Source organism: Dermochelys coriacea, chromosome 4 (assembly GCF_009764565.3).
Source record: "Dermochelys coriacea isolate rDerCor1 chromosome 4, rDerCor1.pri.v4, whole genome shotgun sequence".
Lineage (NCBI taxonomy): Eukaryota > Metazoa > Chordata > Testudines > Dermochelyidae > Dermochelys > Dermochelys coriacea.
Genome location: NC_050071.1, coordinates 141320958 through 141341445, shown reverse-complemented (window position 1 = coordinate 141341445; position 20488 = coordinate 141320958). Strand labels below are relative to the sequence as shown.

At 45.1% G+C, this 20488-nt stretch overlaps 1 protein-coding gene across 16 annotated transcripts in view; it reads right to left on the bottom strand.

Annotated features, from left to right (window-relative positions):
• SFXN5 (sideroflexin 5) overlaps nucleotides 1-20488 on the bottom strand; it is a 167185-nt gene that overhangs the window by 15654 nt on the left and 131043 nt on the right. For 13 of the 16 annotated variants that reach the window (XR_006280653.1, XM_038398444.2, XM_043512813.1 and 10 more), the window contains one exon: nucleotides 13527-13644. The exons of 1 other annotated variant lie outside the window; for it this stretch is intronic. Coding sequence is in view for 14 of the 15 variants with exons in the window: in XM_038398444.2 (XP_038254372.1) it covers nucleotides 13527-13644 (118 nt within the window). In the remaining variant the exon portion in view is untranslated. Of the gene's footprint in view, nucleotides 1-1383; nucleotides 1465-11915; nucleotides 11935-13526; nucleotides 13645-20488 lie in introns of those variants that run through there. 2 more of the 16 variants (XM_043512808.1, XM_043512812.1) reach the window with 2 other exon arrangements.

Sequence of the window (20488 nt, the reverse complement as noted above, 5' to 3'; positions counted from 1 at the left end):
CTTTCTCCGTGCTTGGTATCCGAGTTTGATGCACACGCCTTAGGTGGGATTAAAACCAGGGGATTAAAAAAAAAAACTTTTTATTTGTCTGGTGGTTTCTAAGCCATTGAGGCCACTCAGAACATGTTTTGAAGTTTTTCTCCACAATCATGAGGACTAGAAAGTTTGTTTTTTATTAATGAAAGCCAAGATTCTTACCTAATCACTTCTCTTCAGGAGTTGGGGTTTTAAGAAAAATATCAAATATTGCAAAGCTTGCAGTGAAATCGTGAGAGTTGACAACACTCTGACCCTAAGACAGTAGCGTGAAATTAAGGAGGCAGTGGAAAGGATGGTCCTTTTGAAGTGCAACAATGCACTGAGTTTGGCCCACAGATATTGCGGCCATTAGCACATTAGACGTGAGCAGGATAGAAGCTCAGAGGTTAACACATGTAACATGAAGTTACTGCCTACAAGCACTCACGTAGTGGCAATTCCAACGCACATGACTGGATCAAAAAACAAAGTTCATCACCACAGACAAAAAACATGTGACCCCAAGGCAAAGGCAGGGCACTTCCTCCCATGCAGTGGCAAACCAAATGAAGGGACAGAATCACGACTGGTCAAGGGCAGGGCTTCTGATGCCCTTTCACGTGGAACAAAAAAAGCAGGATTTTGCCCCAGTTTGTTCATTCTGCAGGGAAGTCCTGATTATGTGTGCTGCATGGAGAGCGGAAGATAAATGCACATAAAGACAACTGTTTGCTAGCCAACAACTGGAGACTGCCCCAATCCCAGTCCTATGAAAATGTCTCTTTTAAGATCAGAGGCCGACACAAGCCAGAACCATGTATGTTTGACCTTAAAGTCAGCTGTTGTAGTGGGCTGAGAACTCTCCCCCACAAGAGGAAGTCCTTTTGAAGTCAGCTGTGTGGGGGCATTTAAAGTATATTGTATGGGGAGAGATTCCTTACTCACTAGTGAGGAGATCAGGAAGTTTATGTGGTAGAGATTGCATTCTGGTGGGGTGGGGACCTAGGGAAGGCCACAGACCGTCTGTAACCAAAGCAGCAGAACTTGGGTTCTGAAGCAGCCCATCTTTGTTTACTGAAATGGGTTATACAAGCCCCATCACATACAGATACATTTGACTTTTGTCCTCTTTTGATGGATATAAAGGCCCATATTTTCAAATCTGGATGCTCAGAGTAGGCATCTACATCTGCATTTAAGTATCAAGAATCACAGTGGCCTGATTTTCTGAGGTGCTGAGCACCCACAACTTCCACTGAAATCATTAACTTCAGGCACACGAGTGTCAAAATGTGGTCCAAAGCTTTTCAGCACGACTGCCAAGGTTAGATAAGTTAAGCAGGGTTAGCCAAGACCAGCACTTACATGGGAGACCAAGGAACATGTGGGGTGCTACAGAAAGTGGCACTGGTGGTTCAGTAGGTGGTATTTTCTCCCTATGAATCCCTGTTGAAGAAACAAGGACATTCAGAAGGATCAGATTCTGCTTATCTAACTACCACATTCCCAGTGGTTTCAAGTGGACACAGTAAGCTTCTTCACTTCCTGTCCACGGCTGTGGTAGTGTTGCTCTGCATAGCTAAACAAGGCTACATTACACTCCGAAGGGCGCTGCATTTCAATGATGTGATTAGTGAGTGTGCTGTGGAGTAACAAGTACTAGAGAAATGAAACTGGTATTTTTATACTATTCATTAGACAAACCTACAGTGGTATAATGGAAGCTTTCCTTGATGACAAATGAAGTCACAGTGTTTCAAGCAAGTGCCATTGTCTCTTGAAGTGTTGAAAGACAGAAGAGTGAATACCAACTCCCTTCTCTAGAGAGACAAGGTGGGTGAGGTAATATCTTTTATAGGAATAAAATATCTTGTATTCTCATTAGGATTTTATTCTCATTCAGTAACAATGTCAGAAAGGGATCTGGTTTAATGTTTTTATCTCTGTCCTTGGGACACAGGTTCAAATATGTAAACTATCCATCCTGCAAGCGCGAACACTTGCAGGTGTGTGGGTTGGCCCAGTAAAAGACATTGCCTCATCTATCTTGTCTTTCTAATATCCTGCGACCAACATGGCTACAAAAACACTGCATACAACTCCTTTCTCTCTCAATCTGCAGCAGCAGCAGCAGCAGCAGCACATAGTTCTGACTGTGGCAATTTTTCTCTTTGGGTGAAAATGAGCAATAAAACCAGATTAAGTCCATTTTAAGGAGAATCCCTCACACAGATCGCATCGCAGGAGAAACCACTCCTGGCTGTTTGGGGGTGAATATAAAATCTCTGCAGGTATATGATATACTGGAGGGAACACCAAGGATAGCGTGATGTATGTTACAGGATATAGGGAAGCTGCTGTAGTTTCTGAGATGCTGTCATAACCACACAATGATCCCACCTCTGCCACCATGTCAGGGTTCCCTCCCCACTCCGAACTCTAGGGTATAGATGTGGGGACCCGCATGAAAGACACCCTAAATTTATTTCTACCAGCTTAGGTTAAAACTTCCCCAAGGCACAAATTCTTGGCCCTTGGATGGTACGCTGCCACCACCAAGTGATTTAACAAAGAATCAGGGAAAGGATCACTTGGCGTTCCTATTCCCCCAAAATATCCCTCCAAGATTTGAAAGTATCTTCTTTCCCCATTGGTCCTTTTGGTCAGGTGCCAACCAGGTTATTTGAGCTTCTTAACCCATTACAGGTAAGGAGGAATTCTAGGCTACCCTTGCTTGAGAATCTTACGCTTTCAATGTGTCTCCTTCTGTTGGACGGGACAAAGAGTTGGACTATCAGGAATATACCACAAATCTCAAACAGTTAGAAAGGCCAATGGGCATCACTATAATCGCTTGCCTTTGGGAAATTTGATTTGTTAGTTGGAACTTCTATATATTAACCAACTCTTCTTATGGCAAGCAAATCTGGAACAGTTCTGCTTGCTAAGCCATGTGTCCTTAACACCTCACTTGGAGTATGGCCACTGCACTTATGGGGAGAGGCACAGCAGCCATCTCTTTGAGTAAGGGACCATTGAGAAATGTCCTGAAGAAAGAAGGCACTTAGCAGGCCCTGGAAAAATGGTTTCTTTCCATAAAGTGCCTTTTAAGTATGTATTTCAAGCCTCTTTAAGGGTTAATGTTTAGCTGTTTACCTAGAGTTGTGAGATGTCAGCTCTTTCCTTTGACTCTTAATGGCTTATAGCTATCAGGAGGTGAAGATTCCTTAAAAGAGATGGTGTCAGGAATGTTTTTTATGCTCACCAGCACCCACACACCTGCAGGAGTTTGTGCTTGCAGGATGGATAGTTTACATACTTGAACCTGTATCCCAGGGACAGAGATATAAACATGAAACCAGATCCCTTTCTGACATTGTTATTGAAGCCTTCTGTGCAGTACAAAGGGGTTCTTTATCTCCCCTCCCACATTAAATGACCACAAATAACTGTTCAGTTCAGGGCAATTCTTCAAACTACTGCTCTAGGGATCAAGATTACAGGTTTAGGGCCTGATCCTGCAAGGTGCTGAGCACACTTATCTCTCATTAACTTGATTTCAATGGGAGATTGGAAGCAACAGTGACATGCCTGTATTAGGCAGAGATACAAGATGGGGGAGGTAATATCTTTTCTTGGGCCAGCTTCTGTGAATGGAAAGGACGCGCTTTCGAGCTTCAAAGGCAACACATGGAAATGGCAGAAATGTGGTGGCTGGGTCAGGAAACAAATGGCCACTATTGTAAACAGACTTCAAAACACAGATCGACCTACTCACACGTCAAAGTTGTTTTGACAGGGGCATGGGAACAAAAATCTGGGCGCTGAATAAACCTGAATATTGCTCACTTGTGACATTCAAGGGATGAGAAATGCCAGTGTGTCTAGTAATTACACTCGGGTGCAAAGAGGCATTTCTAAATCAAACTGTCTTGTTCAACTGCTGCCTCATTTTCAATAACTTACGAAGAGCAACTCGTGCTGGGAACAGGAACCTCTGAAGACAGAATTTCCATCTCTTTCTCTGCAACAACACAAGCACAGCCAGGGCAGAAGGGAGGTATGCTTCCCCCAAGCTGGTCACTGAGAGAGAACAAGGCAGGTCAGCCATTAATCAATTCAACCCCAACTGATGACAATTTAGGTGCCAACTGTGACTTAGATGCCTGTTCACTAGAACCTGGATTCTGACCATTCAACTCATTTTACACAAGTCTCCAAGCTGCCACCAGGAAATATCTTCCATCTGCTATCAGTCTGGGTTAGATTTAAATTGGCAACCTACCACGTACCCCACAAAGGGAGAAGTGGCCACAACTTCCCTAGGGACTTTGCTATTGCTATGGAGTTTACATGGAAGGTGCTCAGAGATACTACAGAGATGGGCAGCAGTATAAAACAGATAGACAGAGGGATTAGATAGATAGCTAGATACATCTCCATAGCTATTAAAGCCTCTTCATTTTATAAAGTTTAGTTTCTTTCCATATTGAAGGCACAATGCATGTTTCTCTCCTGCTGAAGCATGACTCAGGACACTGCACAGACTTATGCTGGAAGCATGGGGCTTCCCACATTCCTTTAATAGTAACAAGGCTCTAAAGAGATTCCACAGGCTGCCCAAAAGAAAAACTCCCAGGAGTCTGCTGTGGAGGCAGATGCTGCTTCTGGGAGATTATTGCCAATAGGTTGGCACCTGGAATGTGTGGATGTTGTCCAACTGAGGCAGGAGGAGGAGGAGGAGTGGGCTGGTGAAGTGAGGCAATCTGACACCTCACCAATGTATTCCCCTCTCTCACCCCAGCTACATTTTCAAAAACAGAGTTTCAAATAATGCCAAAGGATTCGGTCAGATAATTGTGATCATTGGTACCTTGGGCTTTTTATAACTAGAAGGAATGATACAGTGAGGGTAATTAAGCACTGGAATGATTTACTAAGGATTCTCCATCACTGGCAATTTTTAAATTAAGACTGGATGCTCTTCTAAAAGGACATGCTCTACTTCAAACAGGTATTATTTTGGGGAAGTCCTAGGGGCCGTGTTATATAGGAGGTCAAACTAGATGACCACAGTGGTTCCTTCTAGCCTTGGAAACTATGAATACTGTTCTGATGATATGCCATCTCCCTTTACAAACTCTCTGCACACAGCTTCCCCATTAAAATGCAGAAAACTCTGGAGTAGACTGGAGCAGAGGGCAGGCTGGAAGCAGGAAGGAACCAAATGGCTGCAGTCACTTGGCTCAGCAGTTGCTTAGCTCAGAGTAGAGTAGCAGCTCAGGGCTTCTTCCCCGTCTGCATGACAGTGGAGTCATTGTTGGCGGTGGGGAGCATAGGCATAGACAGGGCAGTTCCACGTGATAGGAGGGGAGAAAGGAGGAGTGGACACAAGGGTCAGAGCTAGGTGGGAGAGGAACAGTTGCGGGGCATTTACAACACACGGAACTGACATGGAAAATGTTTTTTGATTCTTATTGCCAACATTTCATCTCATTCCTTGGAGAACTAAAAAAAGATCCTTTCAGTTTGAACAATCATGCTCTCTGCTGGTGTTTTTTACATGCTCCAGTACTCACTGCTGGGTGTTTCTTAATGCCTTCAGAATGCATGGCACCTTGCTGTACTAATGATCTGCCAGATAGCAGCCTCCGAGAGCATCACAATTCGAGGCAAACGAAAGGGTGTAGTCGTTGGAGGAATCTGCTCTACAGGAAGCGAGTGACTGTGATTTTTTTTTTTGCCCTGGTTGTTTTTGCAGCAAAGGTGTTCTGCAGATGCCAGGCTGTTAAGGTGGGATAGTGGGAGTGGAGTGGAGGTGTGAAGGGAAGGCCAAAGGGCAAGGCCAAAGGAAAAACAGCATGTGAAATCTGGCTCCTCAGGAAATGCATGCCAGGTCTGTGAACCCTGCCCTCAGACAGAGGAACAGCTGGTGCAGGTGAAAGAAAACAAGAGATGAGAAAGAGCGAGCAAGTGTGTTGGAGAGAAGAGAAATTGCCTGAATGAGGCAAGTCATTTTCTCAAATCTCTTCTTACTTTGTCATCTTATCTGGAAAAGGTTGATGGGAGAGAGAAAGGAAGGGATGCGTGGGAATTGAAATGTCAAAGAAACAAATGGGCAAAAGACCTTCTGCTTTAAATCAAGGCTGATCGAAACCTTTCTGACAAGCAGGCTGTACAGTTCTGACAGAGGGTCTAGTCTGCTGTTTTGAACTGATATGCTTTGCTGCCTCAGGCCAATAGTGGGAACTTTTCTTGTCCCGCAAACTATAGTTTTTAGTGTGCAATCCCCTTTCTGAGTTATATATTCCAATATTTCTGCTGTGCCGTGTGATCCTCTCTGAGCCTATTAACCCAATTAGCCACTCAGTAAAAGACTGAAAATGAAAGACATCAGCATTTAGGACTAGTAGCACTTTGTCAGTCTAGAGCACTCTATAAAGAGCTTCCAGCTGCTCTGGTGAAAAGACACTTAAGCCTCATAACAGACCTGGGAGGTAGGTCAGTATTAGTTCCATTTTACAGATGGGGAAACTGAGCCACAGAGAACAAAGTGATTTGCTCAGGGTCACACAGAGAATCAGAGCTGGGACGAAAACACTGGTCTCCTGACTTCCAGTCCCATGCTTTAACCAGTAGACCATGCTCCTTCCCTGTGGTTACTAGGATGGGGTCCAGTAGAGCAGGTGTATCCTTCCATCTAAATTAAATAGTCCCAGATGCCAAAATAAAAGGTAAAGAATGGCCCAATGAGACGACAAGATCCCCTCCACAATTCATAAGAGCGGCCAGACTGGGTCAGAGCAAGGGTCCATCTCGCCCAGTCTCCTGTTTCCCGACCGCAGCTGGTGCCAGGTGCCCCAGAGGGAACAAAGAGAACAGGGACTCACCAAGTGATCCACCCCCTGTCGGCCATTCCCAGCTTCCGGCAAACAGAGGCCAGGGACACCATCCCTGCCCAGCCCGGCTAATAGCTAGGGCCTGACCCTAACAGTGTGCAGAATGAAATGGCTTCTCTGCCGCTGTGTGACGAATAGTAAAGGGTGTGGGTTGTGTCCCTTTAGCCTCCCGCCTGTCAAAAGCTACTTCAACTCAAGTGGATCCCAGGAGTCCCAAGCCAGATAAAACCATAAAGTCATGAGCCTGCTACCAAAAAGTGTGAGAGCCGTGTGTGTGTTGCCCAATATCCGCTTATAGCAGGGTGTCTAGATTTCCATTATCTCATCTATCGAAAGGATGAGCAGGTAACCTACACTTCAGTCCTATACACTCACTTGCAGCCCTTTTTTCTGTGTGTGTTGGGGGGTCACTCTGCTATACCCCAAGCAGATGCTACATCACCATCCTTGCCCTCATTTCCGCTTCCAAGGGGGTACTACACTTCTGTCCCTCACTGGACAGGGACCACTCATTCAAACTCCAACTTCAGTCAGGAGTTTCTCCACCCCTACCCATCTACTCCAAAATGAACTCCCACCATCCTCCACTAGTCACCTCCAGCCGAACCTGATACAGCTCCAAATACCACAGCTTTTATCTCCAGCCCGCCACAGATCATAACAGCAGTGGGACCAGCCGACACACAGGGTCCTATTCAACCCTTGTGGACCACCGCTGAAGTCAAAGGAGTTACATCGGAGGTTAACTGGGTTCACAAATTACAACGAGCTTGAATCAGCATTAGAAACTAAAGTTACTCTTGTCTATGAGTCATTCTGTTGGTTTGCAATAGCGCTCCCTTGCACTGAGATCCCTTCATATATCTTAGCTGGGCTAGGTCAGTACATGGAAAGGAGCTCTCCCAGGAACATCTTAAGACTGCAGGAAGAAGTGCTGGAATTTCTGCAGGTGATTGCTTTTCCCTAGGAGTGGTACCGAACCAATGACCCAGGAAAGCACTGGCTGCTGGAGTTGTGGATCTGCTGAAGTGTACATCATAGTCTTTCAGCTGGCATATAAAACTGAGGGTCTGACACTTGTGGAAATTCAAGATCTCAGGGCACTTGTCACAAGAAGGGCAGTTCTCAAGGCCAACCTTGACCATAAATGTCGGTTTTGGCTAATGAGCTTTTATGCTGCCTAAAGCCATCAGCATCGAAGGACACCATCCCTCATGCCTGGGACTAAAGACAAACCACCATACTTCTCACTTCTTAAACATCTCCCCACCCACAGCAACTGGCAAATTCTTTCCCCCACTCCTCTGCCAGTTGGACAAAACTACTGTAGAGAATCCCCTCAAGCAAGGCAGTCCTAAGGGAGAGATGGTTGCTTGGAGAACCCCTGTTGCCTTGCATCTGATTTCACTCCTAAGTATGACATAAGGATGCTTCTGAAGGGCTATGTCTGTGACCACCATACAGCTCTTTTTGTCAAGTGCCATTTCATTAAAAAATCAGCCTTTTAACTATGGACACATTTCAACCTCACCAAATCTGCTAATTATTGACAGTTGGTGAAGAGGAGATTTCACTTGTTCCTCCTGTTAAACTGCATCTAATTAGTAATTACTGGTTCACTGTCATCTTTACTGCAATAATCCCACTGCACATTGGCTCATTAACCTTTTGCTTTTCTAATGTAGCCTGCCAACAAGATGAAGGCTGAAACAGATTGGAAAACAATAGCTCAGTCTTGTATTTTAGATGTTTTTCCTCTTGCCCTGGAGATCTGAAGGGAAGATTATTTTTAAGAAAAGAATTTCAATTGCAATCAGCCTCATTCTTGGTGATGGTTTGTCCTACATCTAGTCAGCTACTAGACATCTTTAAACTGAGCCTGTGATGGGGCCTGGGGGTCTCTGTCACTGACTCCTCTTCCAGATGCTTCAGCCCTTGTAACCAGAGCTCTGTGCATTACACAGCATGCTGGACCTGGATTCTGCAGCAAGATTCCTGGACTCTGCAGGTGCAGCAGACTAAAAGAAACTGCTGCACGATTTCCAAATAGAAAATAAAGGGTTTGAGTTAATTAAATATGTACATGAACAATGAATTCAGTAGGGCGGCCCCTGGCTTATTTATTGGGATGCTGAATTAAATTGATTTTATGCAATTCCCATTTTCAGTGTTGGACATGTTGCAGATGTTTAAACAGGCAATGCATAACTGCACTGGAGGGACAGTCAGTGAGTATGCTGTAGGTTACAGCAGCTGGGCAGGAGGTGTTGCAAGAGGCATGGGAAGCAGTTTGAGACTGTGAGCTAAGAATATTAGCTGGCTATTTCTGCTAAAGTGATCTGCAGCGCAATACTTAGTGCTGCAATTAGGTTTCAGAGTCAACACCCTCTTGAGATTAATGGGATAATTCCCACCATATTCCCATAATGTTTTAGGCTTGCTGCAGATCCAGGGAAACATCACTAAATTGGTTTACACTTGGTTTCTGTTTTCAGAGTTATCTTCACAACCATATGGGCTAGAAACAGAAGAAAAGAAAAGAAAATTGAGCTTCTGGAGCATAGGTTTGCAGTATGAAGTGAATCAGAAAACACCTGGGGCTCTGCTCTTGACTAGATATGGGTCCAAGACAGTTTCAATGCACTGACTTTCCCAAAGCTTGGTTGATCAACTCAAGGGTTACTATTCTAATGTCTATGTTGACAGTTTTAAGGCCAGATTCTGATTTCACTTACACTGGCTTTAAACTGGTGTAACTCCACTGACTCTGAGACAGCTACTTCTGACCTACGTTGGAGTAAACTAAAGCAGAATCAAATCTTATGGCTTAAAAAAACCCAGCCAAATTGCCTGCTTCATTAATCTTCAGAACGTGGCAAAACTCATCATTTTTCTCTGGCCTACGGGGAGCAAGCAGTTAAACAGGATGGTGAAGCAGAGGTCTGGTGATAGGAATTGCTATTAAGATCTCTGGCTTTTGCATACGTTTCTGGGGCACCCCTTTAAATCTGTTACAGGGCTTTAACTCTGTGCAATACTGTTTCTTGAACACTTTGTAAAGTGCTCAGAGTCAACAATGAGAGCTCAATACAATAAAAATAAATGCATTAAACGAACAAGGCTTCTCCCTTTGGCCCACTAAACTGAATTAAGAACAGAAAGCTATTGAAGCTCCTAAGCTAAGAGAGAGCTTAATAGTGAATCAGCTGTTAGGCTCATTTACTCACTGACGTCAATAGGGTAGTACATGCGTAACAGAGTCAAATTTGGCTCATTTATTGTTATTTTAAATGGTCCCTCTTTGGACCATGGTGTCTTTGGAGCTGAATACCCTGGTTACACTCCTGTTGCCAATCATTTTCTCCATGGACATAGCTTGTTACAAGCAGACTGCCTCTAATGTCCAATCTATAGCTGCTTTACACCTACTACCTCCACAAACAAAACAAATACTTGTAGCACTGGGCAAAGAGTTCATATTCAGACACACAGGAAGCATAACTGGGAGAGGAAGCAGGTCTGGCAGATTTTGTGGGCCACTAGTGCACACACATAAACCAAACCCATCACATACTCAGATCCTGAACTGAGACTCAGGACTGATGGGCTGTGACAGGAGAACTAGCCAAGTCTGTGAAGAACTGGCTCTGAAACGATTATGATTTTAGAGAACTGACCTACTCCACTCACTTCCTAGGTTCTGAAGGTCTCTAAAGCTCATCAGCCATTGAACAGATTGGAATCAGATTCTCCAGGACTGGAGATTACACACACCCTTCAGTAAATGGAAACACTTTTTAAAAAACTGGGAGTCTAAGACTGAATATAAAAATGCTTGATACCTCAAGTTCCCACAGCAGGACCTTAGTTCTCTTGAAGCTGAGGGACCAGAGCTAAGAACCCAGTAGATAATGAGCAATACCCCACTGGCTGTAATGGCTTCCCTTCACTGACACGATGCAGAGAGCACATCAGTCTGTTTTAGTGGCTAATCAGCTCTGATTCATGTTTACAAAGTAGATAACACTTTTTTTGCTTTTAGAAGGTCACTTTCAATTAATCTTTGTACCATTTTAAAAGTCCCCATTGTTTGCAATTGTAATAGTCTTTGATGCAAGATAGACATTAATTTTTCTCTGTAATTTAAACAGAGCGGGGATTGATATGGTCATTAACATCAATATACCCTGTCAGACCAAAATATCAATAATAGCACTTTTCACCCAAAGAGCTCAAAGTACCTTACATATGTCCGTAAGCATTGTTAGACTCATTTTTCAGATAAGGAAACGAAGGCACTGACTTTTTTTTCTCTTTTTTTTAAGGCCCAAATCTTCACAGAGGGCATATAATTTTGGATGCTTCAACTTTTGGATAACAAACTTTAGATGCCTCTGGCTTGACTGGGTGCTCATTGCCTCTGGAAATCAGGCCCTAGGTGCCTTAAGATGGAGACCCAAACAATGAGTCACCCAAAATTAGTGGACAATTTTGAAAATTTAAGTCTTAATGACTATCTCAAGGAATTTCGGCCCAACCAATTTCAGTGGCAGTTGTGATTGGACCCCAGTTCCGGTTTTACTTGAATGATAATCGCTACAGAATAGTTAGGTATCCCATCTTCTTTTGACAGGCATTTTGGTGATCCCGTAAGCAAGAGAACATCAAACTGGCACTGAAGTGTGGGTTTTGGCTGAAAAGTGAAATCTGACACAATCTAACATATTCTTGTTGTTAGGCACCAACAATGTGCTGCACAAGACACAGAGCAAAGGCGGTCCCTTCCCTGAAGATACAATCTAGAGATGAAATGGAGAAGGTGGAATGCTCTGAGAAGCTGAAAGAACACGTATCTGCTCCTTGTGTGTCTTCCTGTCACAGAGGCTCGCTTTATAGACAAAAACAAATGTTCATTACGCTCCGGAGACAACACAGACACGGGAGGGTGAGCAAGACTGTGCTCTTCCTGATGCACCAGAAACAAAAGAGGCAGCTCACTTCTGACTGCAGATCTTTACTATGGATGTTAATGAAAGAGAATGAACCCAGCTTGACTCTCAGAGCCCAGGGTGAGCTGTCAGGGCCATCAGGTAGAAACACAAACATCGTTTGACTTGTGAATGGGGCACATTTGACCTAGAATCACTGAAAGAGAAGAACTATGGAGGGCCACAATGTCATCTTTAAAGCGTTACTCATTTGACTACAGCTGCTACCCTTTAAATACCAGCAGAGAGGATGCTTTCCAGGTACATTTTTTTAAATGCCTCATTTAAATGTTTTGTGGTCCTGCTCTTCCCTGCAATTAATGTGTGTTAAAACTGATTATTGCACAGCCTAAGAATCCTCAAGACAGGAGTGGGTGAATCAACTAACTCCTATGGGAGGCCAAACAGGAATGGTGACATGTATTGAATTTAAACCATATATTTCTGGCATGGAACATAGGACTTTCTACTCAGTTCATCAGTGGTTAACTTCAGCCTTCACTTAATTTAATCCAAACCTCACGAATCAAATCCTTTATCCTTTGAATAAATATAACAAAATCACAACCCCTTTTTTTGATCACCCAGGTATTGTTGTATGATCCAATCGCCAGCTAAAGGAAAGGAAAACCCACATGATCATAAAAGATGAACATGCCTCTCTGTATGCATCCAGCCATTGTTACCGATAATGTGAGCACTGCCATGTGCTGAGCAAGCTGTGATGTGCACCCCGGAGGCCATATATATCACAAGATCAAGCCCATATTTAAGTCAAGGGGACAACAGCTGACTCCCAAAGAACAGGAAGGCCTGGTAGCAATCAAACATTCAACAGAGCCATCTATTTTTGTGATTCATTGTGTTCTCCACATACCAAACCCACACCTGCATGCATGCCCTCTCTCTAAACCAGAGGTGGCCAACCTGTGGCTCCAGAGCTGCATGTGGCTCTTCAGAGGTTAATATGTGGCTCCTTGCACAGGCGTTGACAGGTGCCAACTTTCTAATGTGCCAGGGGATGCTCACTGCTCAACCCCCAGCTCTGCCCCAGGCCCTGCCCCCACTCCACCCCTTCCCCAAGGCACCTGCCCCTTCCCCTGAACCTGCCATGCCTTCACTCCTTCCCCCCCACCCCCTGCAAATGTTAAACAGCTGATTGTGGCTGGCGGGAGGTGTGGGGAGGGAGGGGAAGGCACTGATTGGCAGGGCTGCCGGCAGGTGGGAGGTGCTGGGAGCTGATGGGGGGGCAGCTGACACATTACTGTGGCTCTTTGGCAATGTACCTTAGTAAATTCCGGCTCCTTCTCAGGCTCAGGTTGGCCACCCCTGCTCTAAACTGCCAAGTCAACACTCCCTCTGTACGCCTAGGCTAGAAACAGCCAACCTTCCCACTGACTCTTCTGGCTGGGGGCTTCCCCAAAAGCCTTAGACTGTGTGAGGTTTTGGATCCTATTGGCTGCGGTTGTGGAGATCACCTGATAAAATCTTGCCCACCATCAGCTGGGTGAGGCAAACAAGCTGCCACGTTGCAGTGACTTCAATGGAGCTACTGATGGTGTGAGATACCACTCCTCTGCTTCGCACTGCACAGTGTGATATAGACTAGACATGCACTGACCTCCGACATCTGTGGAAAGAGACTGATGGCCAAGGGAAGAGCCAGGCCAAAGGCTGCGAGGCACACAAAGCCTTGCACTGGGAGAACCATCCGGGGACGGGCTCGCAGGAGAGACGTTCTGTAAAGAGGAGTGAGGCTTTGTTAGCTCGACAGACACACCAGGTTACCCTGCACCATCAGCCTAACAAGCTCTGCTGCTCTGTTAGCGCTGCATAAGGAGCAGTGGAGCGGTCTCCCTGTCTGTGACTGACTCCAAATCCCACCTCGAGATCCGACCATCTCCCTGGCTCAGGACTCCCTGCCAAAACATTCATGAGAAAGGACCAGGTCTCTGGCCCTTACTCATGTTGAGCAGTACCCTGCTCTGGGAGTGGTCCTAATGAGATCAATGGGACCCACTCACAGAGGTCAATGCTACTCGTGGTGAGTATGAGCACCACAATCTGTCCCACAGGGAGTTGTGCACACAAAAGGGCCCAATCCTGCAGGCCTGTGTAATTCCATTAAAGTGAACTGGCCAAACTCAGAGGTGATATGCCTAGGCTGATGTAGGTTGGACTCCCTGGGTGCAATTGCATACCGAGCCCCTTCAGGACCCAGCACACAAAGCTGTAGCCCTGTCTGGGCTAGCAGGGGGTTGCTGTGGCCCCATAACTGAGGGAATTTCTGTAAGTTGTGGCAGCCTTGCAACACATAACCTGGAGTTGCTCAAAATAGCCATAGTGCCATCTGCTACGACCCCAGCCATACCACGCCCCTCCTGCTCCCAGCCCCAGCTTGGCATGCCCTCCACAGAGGGGTGTTTGTAGCTGCCTTTCACAGTGCCTGCACCAGGGAATTCTCCCGTAGCCAGCTAAAAGAAAACAACATAAGTTCTCCCCCTTACTCCAACTGAGAGTTTCTTATGTGCACTTCCCAATGTGTAACTTATGCACATAGCAGCTGCAAAAAATGTGCAAGTTGAAGTATGGTGGGGCTTCTTTGATGTATACCTTCTTGTTGGTTGCTTTTCTTACTGCTCTGTGCAAGATACACCAACTTAGAGGGCCAAATACAGTAGCTTTTCCTACCCTCAAGCTATTATTGATTATTTGTGTTACAGCAGGTGCAAGAGGCCCTTGTCCTGGGCATGGACCAGACACCCGGGCTATACCTATCTTCGCTGCAGAATTAACTCGGGTGATCAGTACCTGCATCTGAGCACCTGGGTGAGAGCTGCCGCCTTGCCAAGCCATAGTACCGGAGTTACTGTATCCTCACTGGTACTGTGCTCCCCGTTGTGTGTCACTAGGACTTTTAGGGACATAACCCATGGTTCTTTGCGCTGCAGTAAGCTGAGCCACTCTATAATTCTTTCCCCATGAGTAGTGGGAGAACTAGTCAGTCCTTCTCAGCACAAGGGGGAGGAATTGTGGGAAGGCACCAGAAGACAATCAGCACTCAAGCCTGCTTCCTCACTGCAAAGCGGGTGGGTTACCGGAAAGAGTGAAAGCAGAACTCGGGCTTGAACTCTCAGACCCAGCCGGACCAGCTAGCCTGGGTTTGAAGCACCACCAAACTCAGGTGAGAGGGCTTTGTATGTGGACAGGATGGGGGTTAGGGACAAGACCAGAGTACAAGCCTGAGTGAACTCTGCAGTGAAGACAGACCCTGACCCAAAGAGCTTACAATCTTAACTGCAAGACAGACTGAGGGTGGGAGGGGAAATGAAGGCCTGGAGAAGGGAAGGGACTTGCCCAAGGTCATCCAGCAGTTCAGCAGGGAGTTCTGTTCTCTTGAGTGCCAGTCCAGTGCCTTTCCTACCCTTCATTTAAAAATCATCACTCAGGGCTTTTCACAATTCTTCTTTCCATTTATCTCTCTGATCAGCCCGACTGTGCACAAGACAGCATTGTAATGTCACAAACGGCAGCAAGCAAAACAGCTCTCTACATCGAGAGAAATGGTTAGCCGAGCACCTGAGGCTCTCTCAGTCTCGCTAGTGGTGATGGCTGAGAGCTGCATTTTTATTTTTCCTTTGAGTAAAGCTTGGGAATAAAAATAGGGCCAGACCCTGAGCTGGTGTAAATGAACCATCGCGGCTTTCTCTTCCAGAGTCGTAACTCCTCACTAATGGTGAGTGGAGACAACACTGCTCTACATTAAGTGTGCATTGTGCAAGCTGGGCCCGTATTATCCAATATTCATCCATTCTGGGATCAGTAGCCTGGAAAAGAATTTAAGCGCAATCCTTGTAGCCTATGCTTAGTAGAATTCCTGTGGAAGGAAACAGGGGTTGTGTATGCCTAAGAGGTTCAGGACCAGGCCCTTGATTATATTATAACAAAGTTCTAAGATTATTCTATAGGAAAACGAGCCTTCAAGAATTGCCAGCAATGAAAAGTGGATAACTGGTCCCCTCTCTCTGAGAGAGAGAGGAGATTGTGGGAACTGATGCATTCAATTTGTGCTTAAAATGTCATGATACATTAGAGCCCTTATTGAGAAACTTGTAGAGACTGGCCTCTTTCTGGCTTCCCTGGAGTACAGTTTAGAACCCAGACATCATTGCTTACATCACCCTGGCACTTTAATTTGGAAGCTGCCTCCTTTTTAATTACTGCCCTGTTGGGGTCCTTAGAATCACCCAAGTCAAAACTAAACCAATTTAAAATGATCACTTGTACAGCTCCCAGGTGTGACTTCCAGGAGTGTTTTAAACTCAGGCCAGTTCAAATTACAATGGCTATAACCTCCTAATTAAGAAGAGTTATGGCTTGATTTAAAGAAAAAAAAACTAATTAACACATGAAGTGTAACGTCTTAATTGGGACTCGGATTCTAAAATTTGTGAAGTTCAGGATAAATGATTCATAATTAGTGGAGAAGGGATCACTTTTCTTCTGCCCTTAGGATCTTTGTCCTCAAATCAGTTTTCAAAATAACATTTAGCTAAATATTGTCTTCTGCATTTTGCAGAGAGGGAATTGAAATGCTGTCTAATATCCCCACAGCTGGCTCCCCCGCCACTAAAATCTACATCTGATTTCAATTGCTAGATATTCCACAATTTCCTACTTGCAAAGCAGTCATCTCGTACCAGATAAAGGAATTAATTCACTGTTTGTTGAATAGTGAACTAATTTATTTCCAGGTAACTAAACTCTGAGCCTTGCTCAGCTGTTAAAGTACCAAACTGGAAGTCGAGATTCCTAGGTCCTGTTAACAGCTCTGCCATTGAGACTATGGGTCTACACTTAAAACAATACAGCAGCACCGTGTCAGCAAAGACGCTACAGCCATAGGAGGAGTTCGCCCACTGCTGTAGTTAATCCACCTCCCCAAGAAGGGGTAGCTAGGGCCTTAGGTGCTGGAACTACGGGTGTGGGGAATGTTGCCGCACCCCCTGGCTTGAAGAAGTAACAACAACCCAAATACGTGGTTTCTGCCTTCAGCACCCGCACTATAAGAGTTGTTCCAGCACCCTGGCTAGATCGACAGGAGAATTCTTCTGTTCACCTAGCACTATCTACACTGGGGGTTAGATCGGTCTTTAACTACACCCTGGAGAGACGTACCAAAGCCATTGTAATTTTCAGTGTAGACCAGCCCTGACATGCTTCAGGCCACTGATTGTGAACAGTACCTTGCACTATCAGTAGTTCCATTAAAATCAGCAAGGCTACTTGTGGAATCTGATAGGACTCAGTGCAAGTAGGGATATCCCTCCTGAGCCCTCTGTGATTCAGAATATGTCAGATCAGCACACATTTTCCAAAGTGGTCTCTAATTCTGAGTTGCTCCAATTTTTGGGTGCTCAGCTTTAGATGCACTGAGCGCAATACGTTGCTGCCCTGCATCTTGTGTTGTCATTTACACCCATGGAAAGTGAGGGCAAAACACTAGCAAATCAGAACAGTAGTGTTTTATATCCACTTTGTACTGGGGCAAACAATTTTCAAGGCGCACAGCTATGGTGAATCGGACCCAGCGTTCCTCAAGCTGGGCACCCAAACACAAAGCACCTAGAATTAGCAGCTGCCTTTAAAAATGTGGGCCTTGTCTCTTCTGTTCCTCTTTCTGGGTTCCTGCAAAATGATCATATTTACATCCCATTCTTCCCATTTCTGAGGCACACAGCAGCACTGCCTTTCTCACACTCGACTGCGAAGCACAATTAACATTTGCAAATTGATCTGTGGATGAAAGACACTATGTATGTGCAAAGTATTTCTCCTCCTGCCATTGCCACCACTTTTCTCCTTCTGTCTGTCTCTCTCCCTCTTTTTTTAAGCTTTGTCTGACTACTCCCCCTCAAAATTCCCTGATGCCTACTTTTTTGGTATCTTGCTGCAGACGCACAGCGGATACAAGCAAGCTAATGACATCACGAGGAGTTTCTGGCTCACTGAGCTCAGGTATAAATTATTATTCTCAGATACATGTATTTAAAACACAAAGACCTTAAAGATCCCATATCTGTGTGTGTGTGTGTGTATCTACACACACGTGTGTGTATCTCTACACTTATATATCAACTTATGCAGACAGTACATCTGCTCCACAGACACAGTGTGTTGTAGATCTTGTAAATACACCTTCATTCAACTTTCATCACATTGTTCATTAGTGACTTAAATTTTGCATAATTTGGCAGCTGCCTCTGGTGTTTTTCAGGAGGTACTGTAATTTATTCCATATGGAAGTCACTTGGTGTACTAAAAAGGAGTTATCAGGTTCAGTGAACCAGAGCTGTATTTGCCTAGAAGAAGGTGTTAGATGCTAAACTAAATATGACAGGAGTTAACTGAAATCTCCCAACTGACAGATTCTGTGGGTTTTGTCGTATTTAATATAAAAAGGATCTTAGCTAACATGTACATTATGGGAGACTGGGAATTACAATGGGGCAGGAACATTATGCTGATTTCTTGTGGGTCAAAGCCCAAAGTATCCTGAGGCACATCCCAGGCAGGAGGGGGCTACTCAGAGCACCTTGTTAAAACTGCACCTCCAAAATAAAGGAATGGATGGCGTGATTTTCCTGTCCTTGATGGAACTGTCCCATATCTTGATCCTGCTAACCCACCCCTGCCACAAGCAATTTATCCCTAGAGATTAGAAAAATCTACCTGATGAACACATTTATTTTGCCAGCTGGATGGCCTCTATTTTCAAAATCAGTTCCCAGGGGAAGCTTCCCCCAGATGCCCTACAAGTCTCCCCACCCCTCCTTTGAGGGTCATCCAATGGAATACAGTGTTTTGGTTGTGGTAAGGCAGCTGTCAAGGGAGCCAGGGACTCCAGGATTTTCCTTTTAAAAGGAAAAACAGCTTCGACTTATGACATGTGGGAGCCTCAGCATGGCATGGGTGCATGTGGCCGTGATGCTGAGCCCATTTCACTGCATGCCTGGAGACCTATCACGTTAAAATCTGGGCTGAATGGGAGGTTGAGAGAGAAAAGGAACTCTCATCTTCAGGGTGGTAAAAACTTTGCCGCTCTCTACGCATTCCCCTTAGCCCCTGCACTCTGCCGACATTACCAGCCTTATCGGACCACTGGCCAGTTTCTCGCCCGGTGACCCCATGACTTCTTCCATTTGGCCCACTGTGCATGGTATGACCTTCTGGAGCTTACCCACAGGGTCTCAACCTTGCTTGCATGCAAGTCCCTCTTGAAGACCCACTTCTGCTGGGCAACCTACAGTGAACTGAGCTGACTTGTACATAAATTGCCTGTTGTTGTTGTTTCCCCTTTCCCTCACCTCTATCTATTTGTCTGACTGTCCTTCAACTGGGAGCTCCTTGGGACAGGGACCAACCTTGCAAAGTGTTTGGAAAGCTCTGGGTACACTCTGGGCACTGCCAAAAATAAATTATTGTAAAGGTACTCTGTTGGTGCCTTGCCCAGTCAGTGGCTTGAGATGATTTTCAACTATGCATAAAATGGTGCTCAATTGTTTTTATTGCAGAATTAAGGATATTTGATTAAAACAATATAACCAGTGTCTTGAACTTTATACCCTCTGTCTTCTGGACGACAGCAAGGTGACATACCTGGGCATGAAGCCTTCAGCCCTTAGCAAACTCCAACTGGTACAGAACGCTGCAGCAGATCTCCTGAGCAACATGAGCACATCAAACCTGCCTTCCACTCCCTGCATTACCAAATCAAGTTCAAGATCTCAATCCTTATCTTCAAAGCACTCAACAGCCTGGGCCGAGGTTACCTAAAGAGCCTACATCTTCAGGATGGGGACTGTTATCAATGATCTTTCTCTTCTGGCACAATGGAACTATCTGAAATAAAGGTAAAGCTTGTCTGTGCTGGAGACAGAGGTTGCTCAGGGGCTGGTTGGAGACGGCAAAATGAACTCCCTCAGGAACTAAGGACCACTATGAACCTCACCACTTTCCATTCTAAGTGCTAGGAACATGTCGTTGACCTTGTCATCTCTAATATAAACACATAGCAACGTATGTACATGTGGGTGTATAAACCCTCCAAAAGAAAACACTCCACTGAGCACACTCTGTGAAGAGGATGAGAGAACAAAAAATGTGACAGATGTGCAGTCACATTGCTTAATGCTGTACCGGAAGGCACTAAGATATTCCAGCAATGAGTGTGGTTTAAGGACCTATATAGGAAAAAATAGCTAGAATCCTCACCATGAACCAATCAAACCAGTAGCCCTACTCACACACTCTATAGTATAAAGATTTCCAGCCAAGGGTCTCTAGTACAACTCTGTTTGCCATAAGGTTATGACATCTTCTTTGGCTCTGTTTATGAGAAACCCTTTTTGTTTAACTCGAAAAACAAATTAATTGATTCCCAGTTCTCCTCTCCTACACAGCACACAAACCCCAAGATACTAGGGTCACAGGTTAAGGGAGAGGGAGGGAGAAATTGTTGTGCGAGTCCCTGTTAAAATCTTGACACCACCTCTCCGCTATCCACTATACAAATGCTGCTGA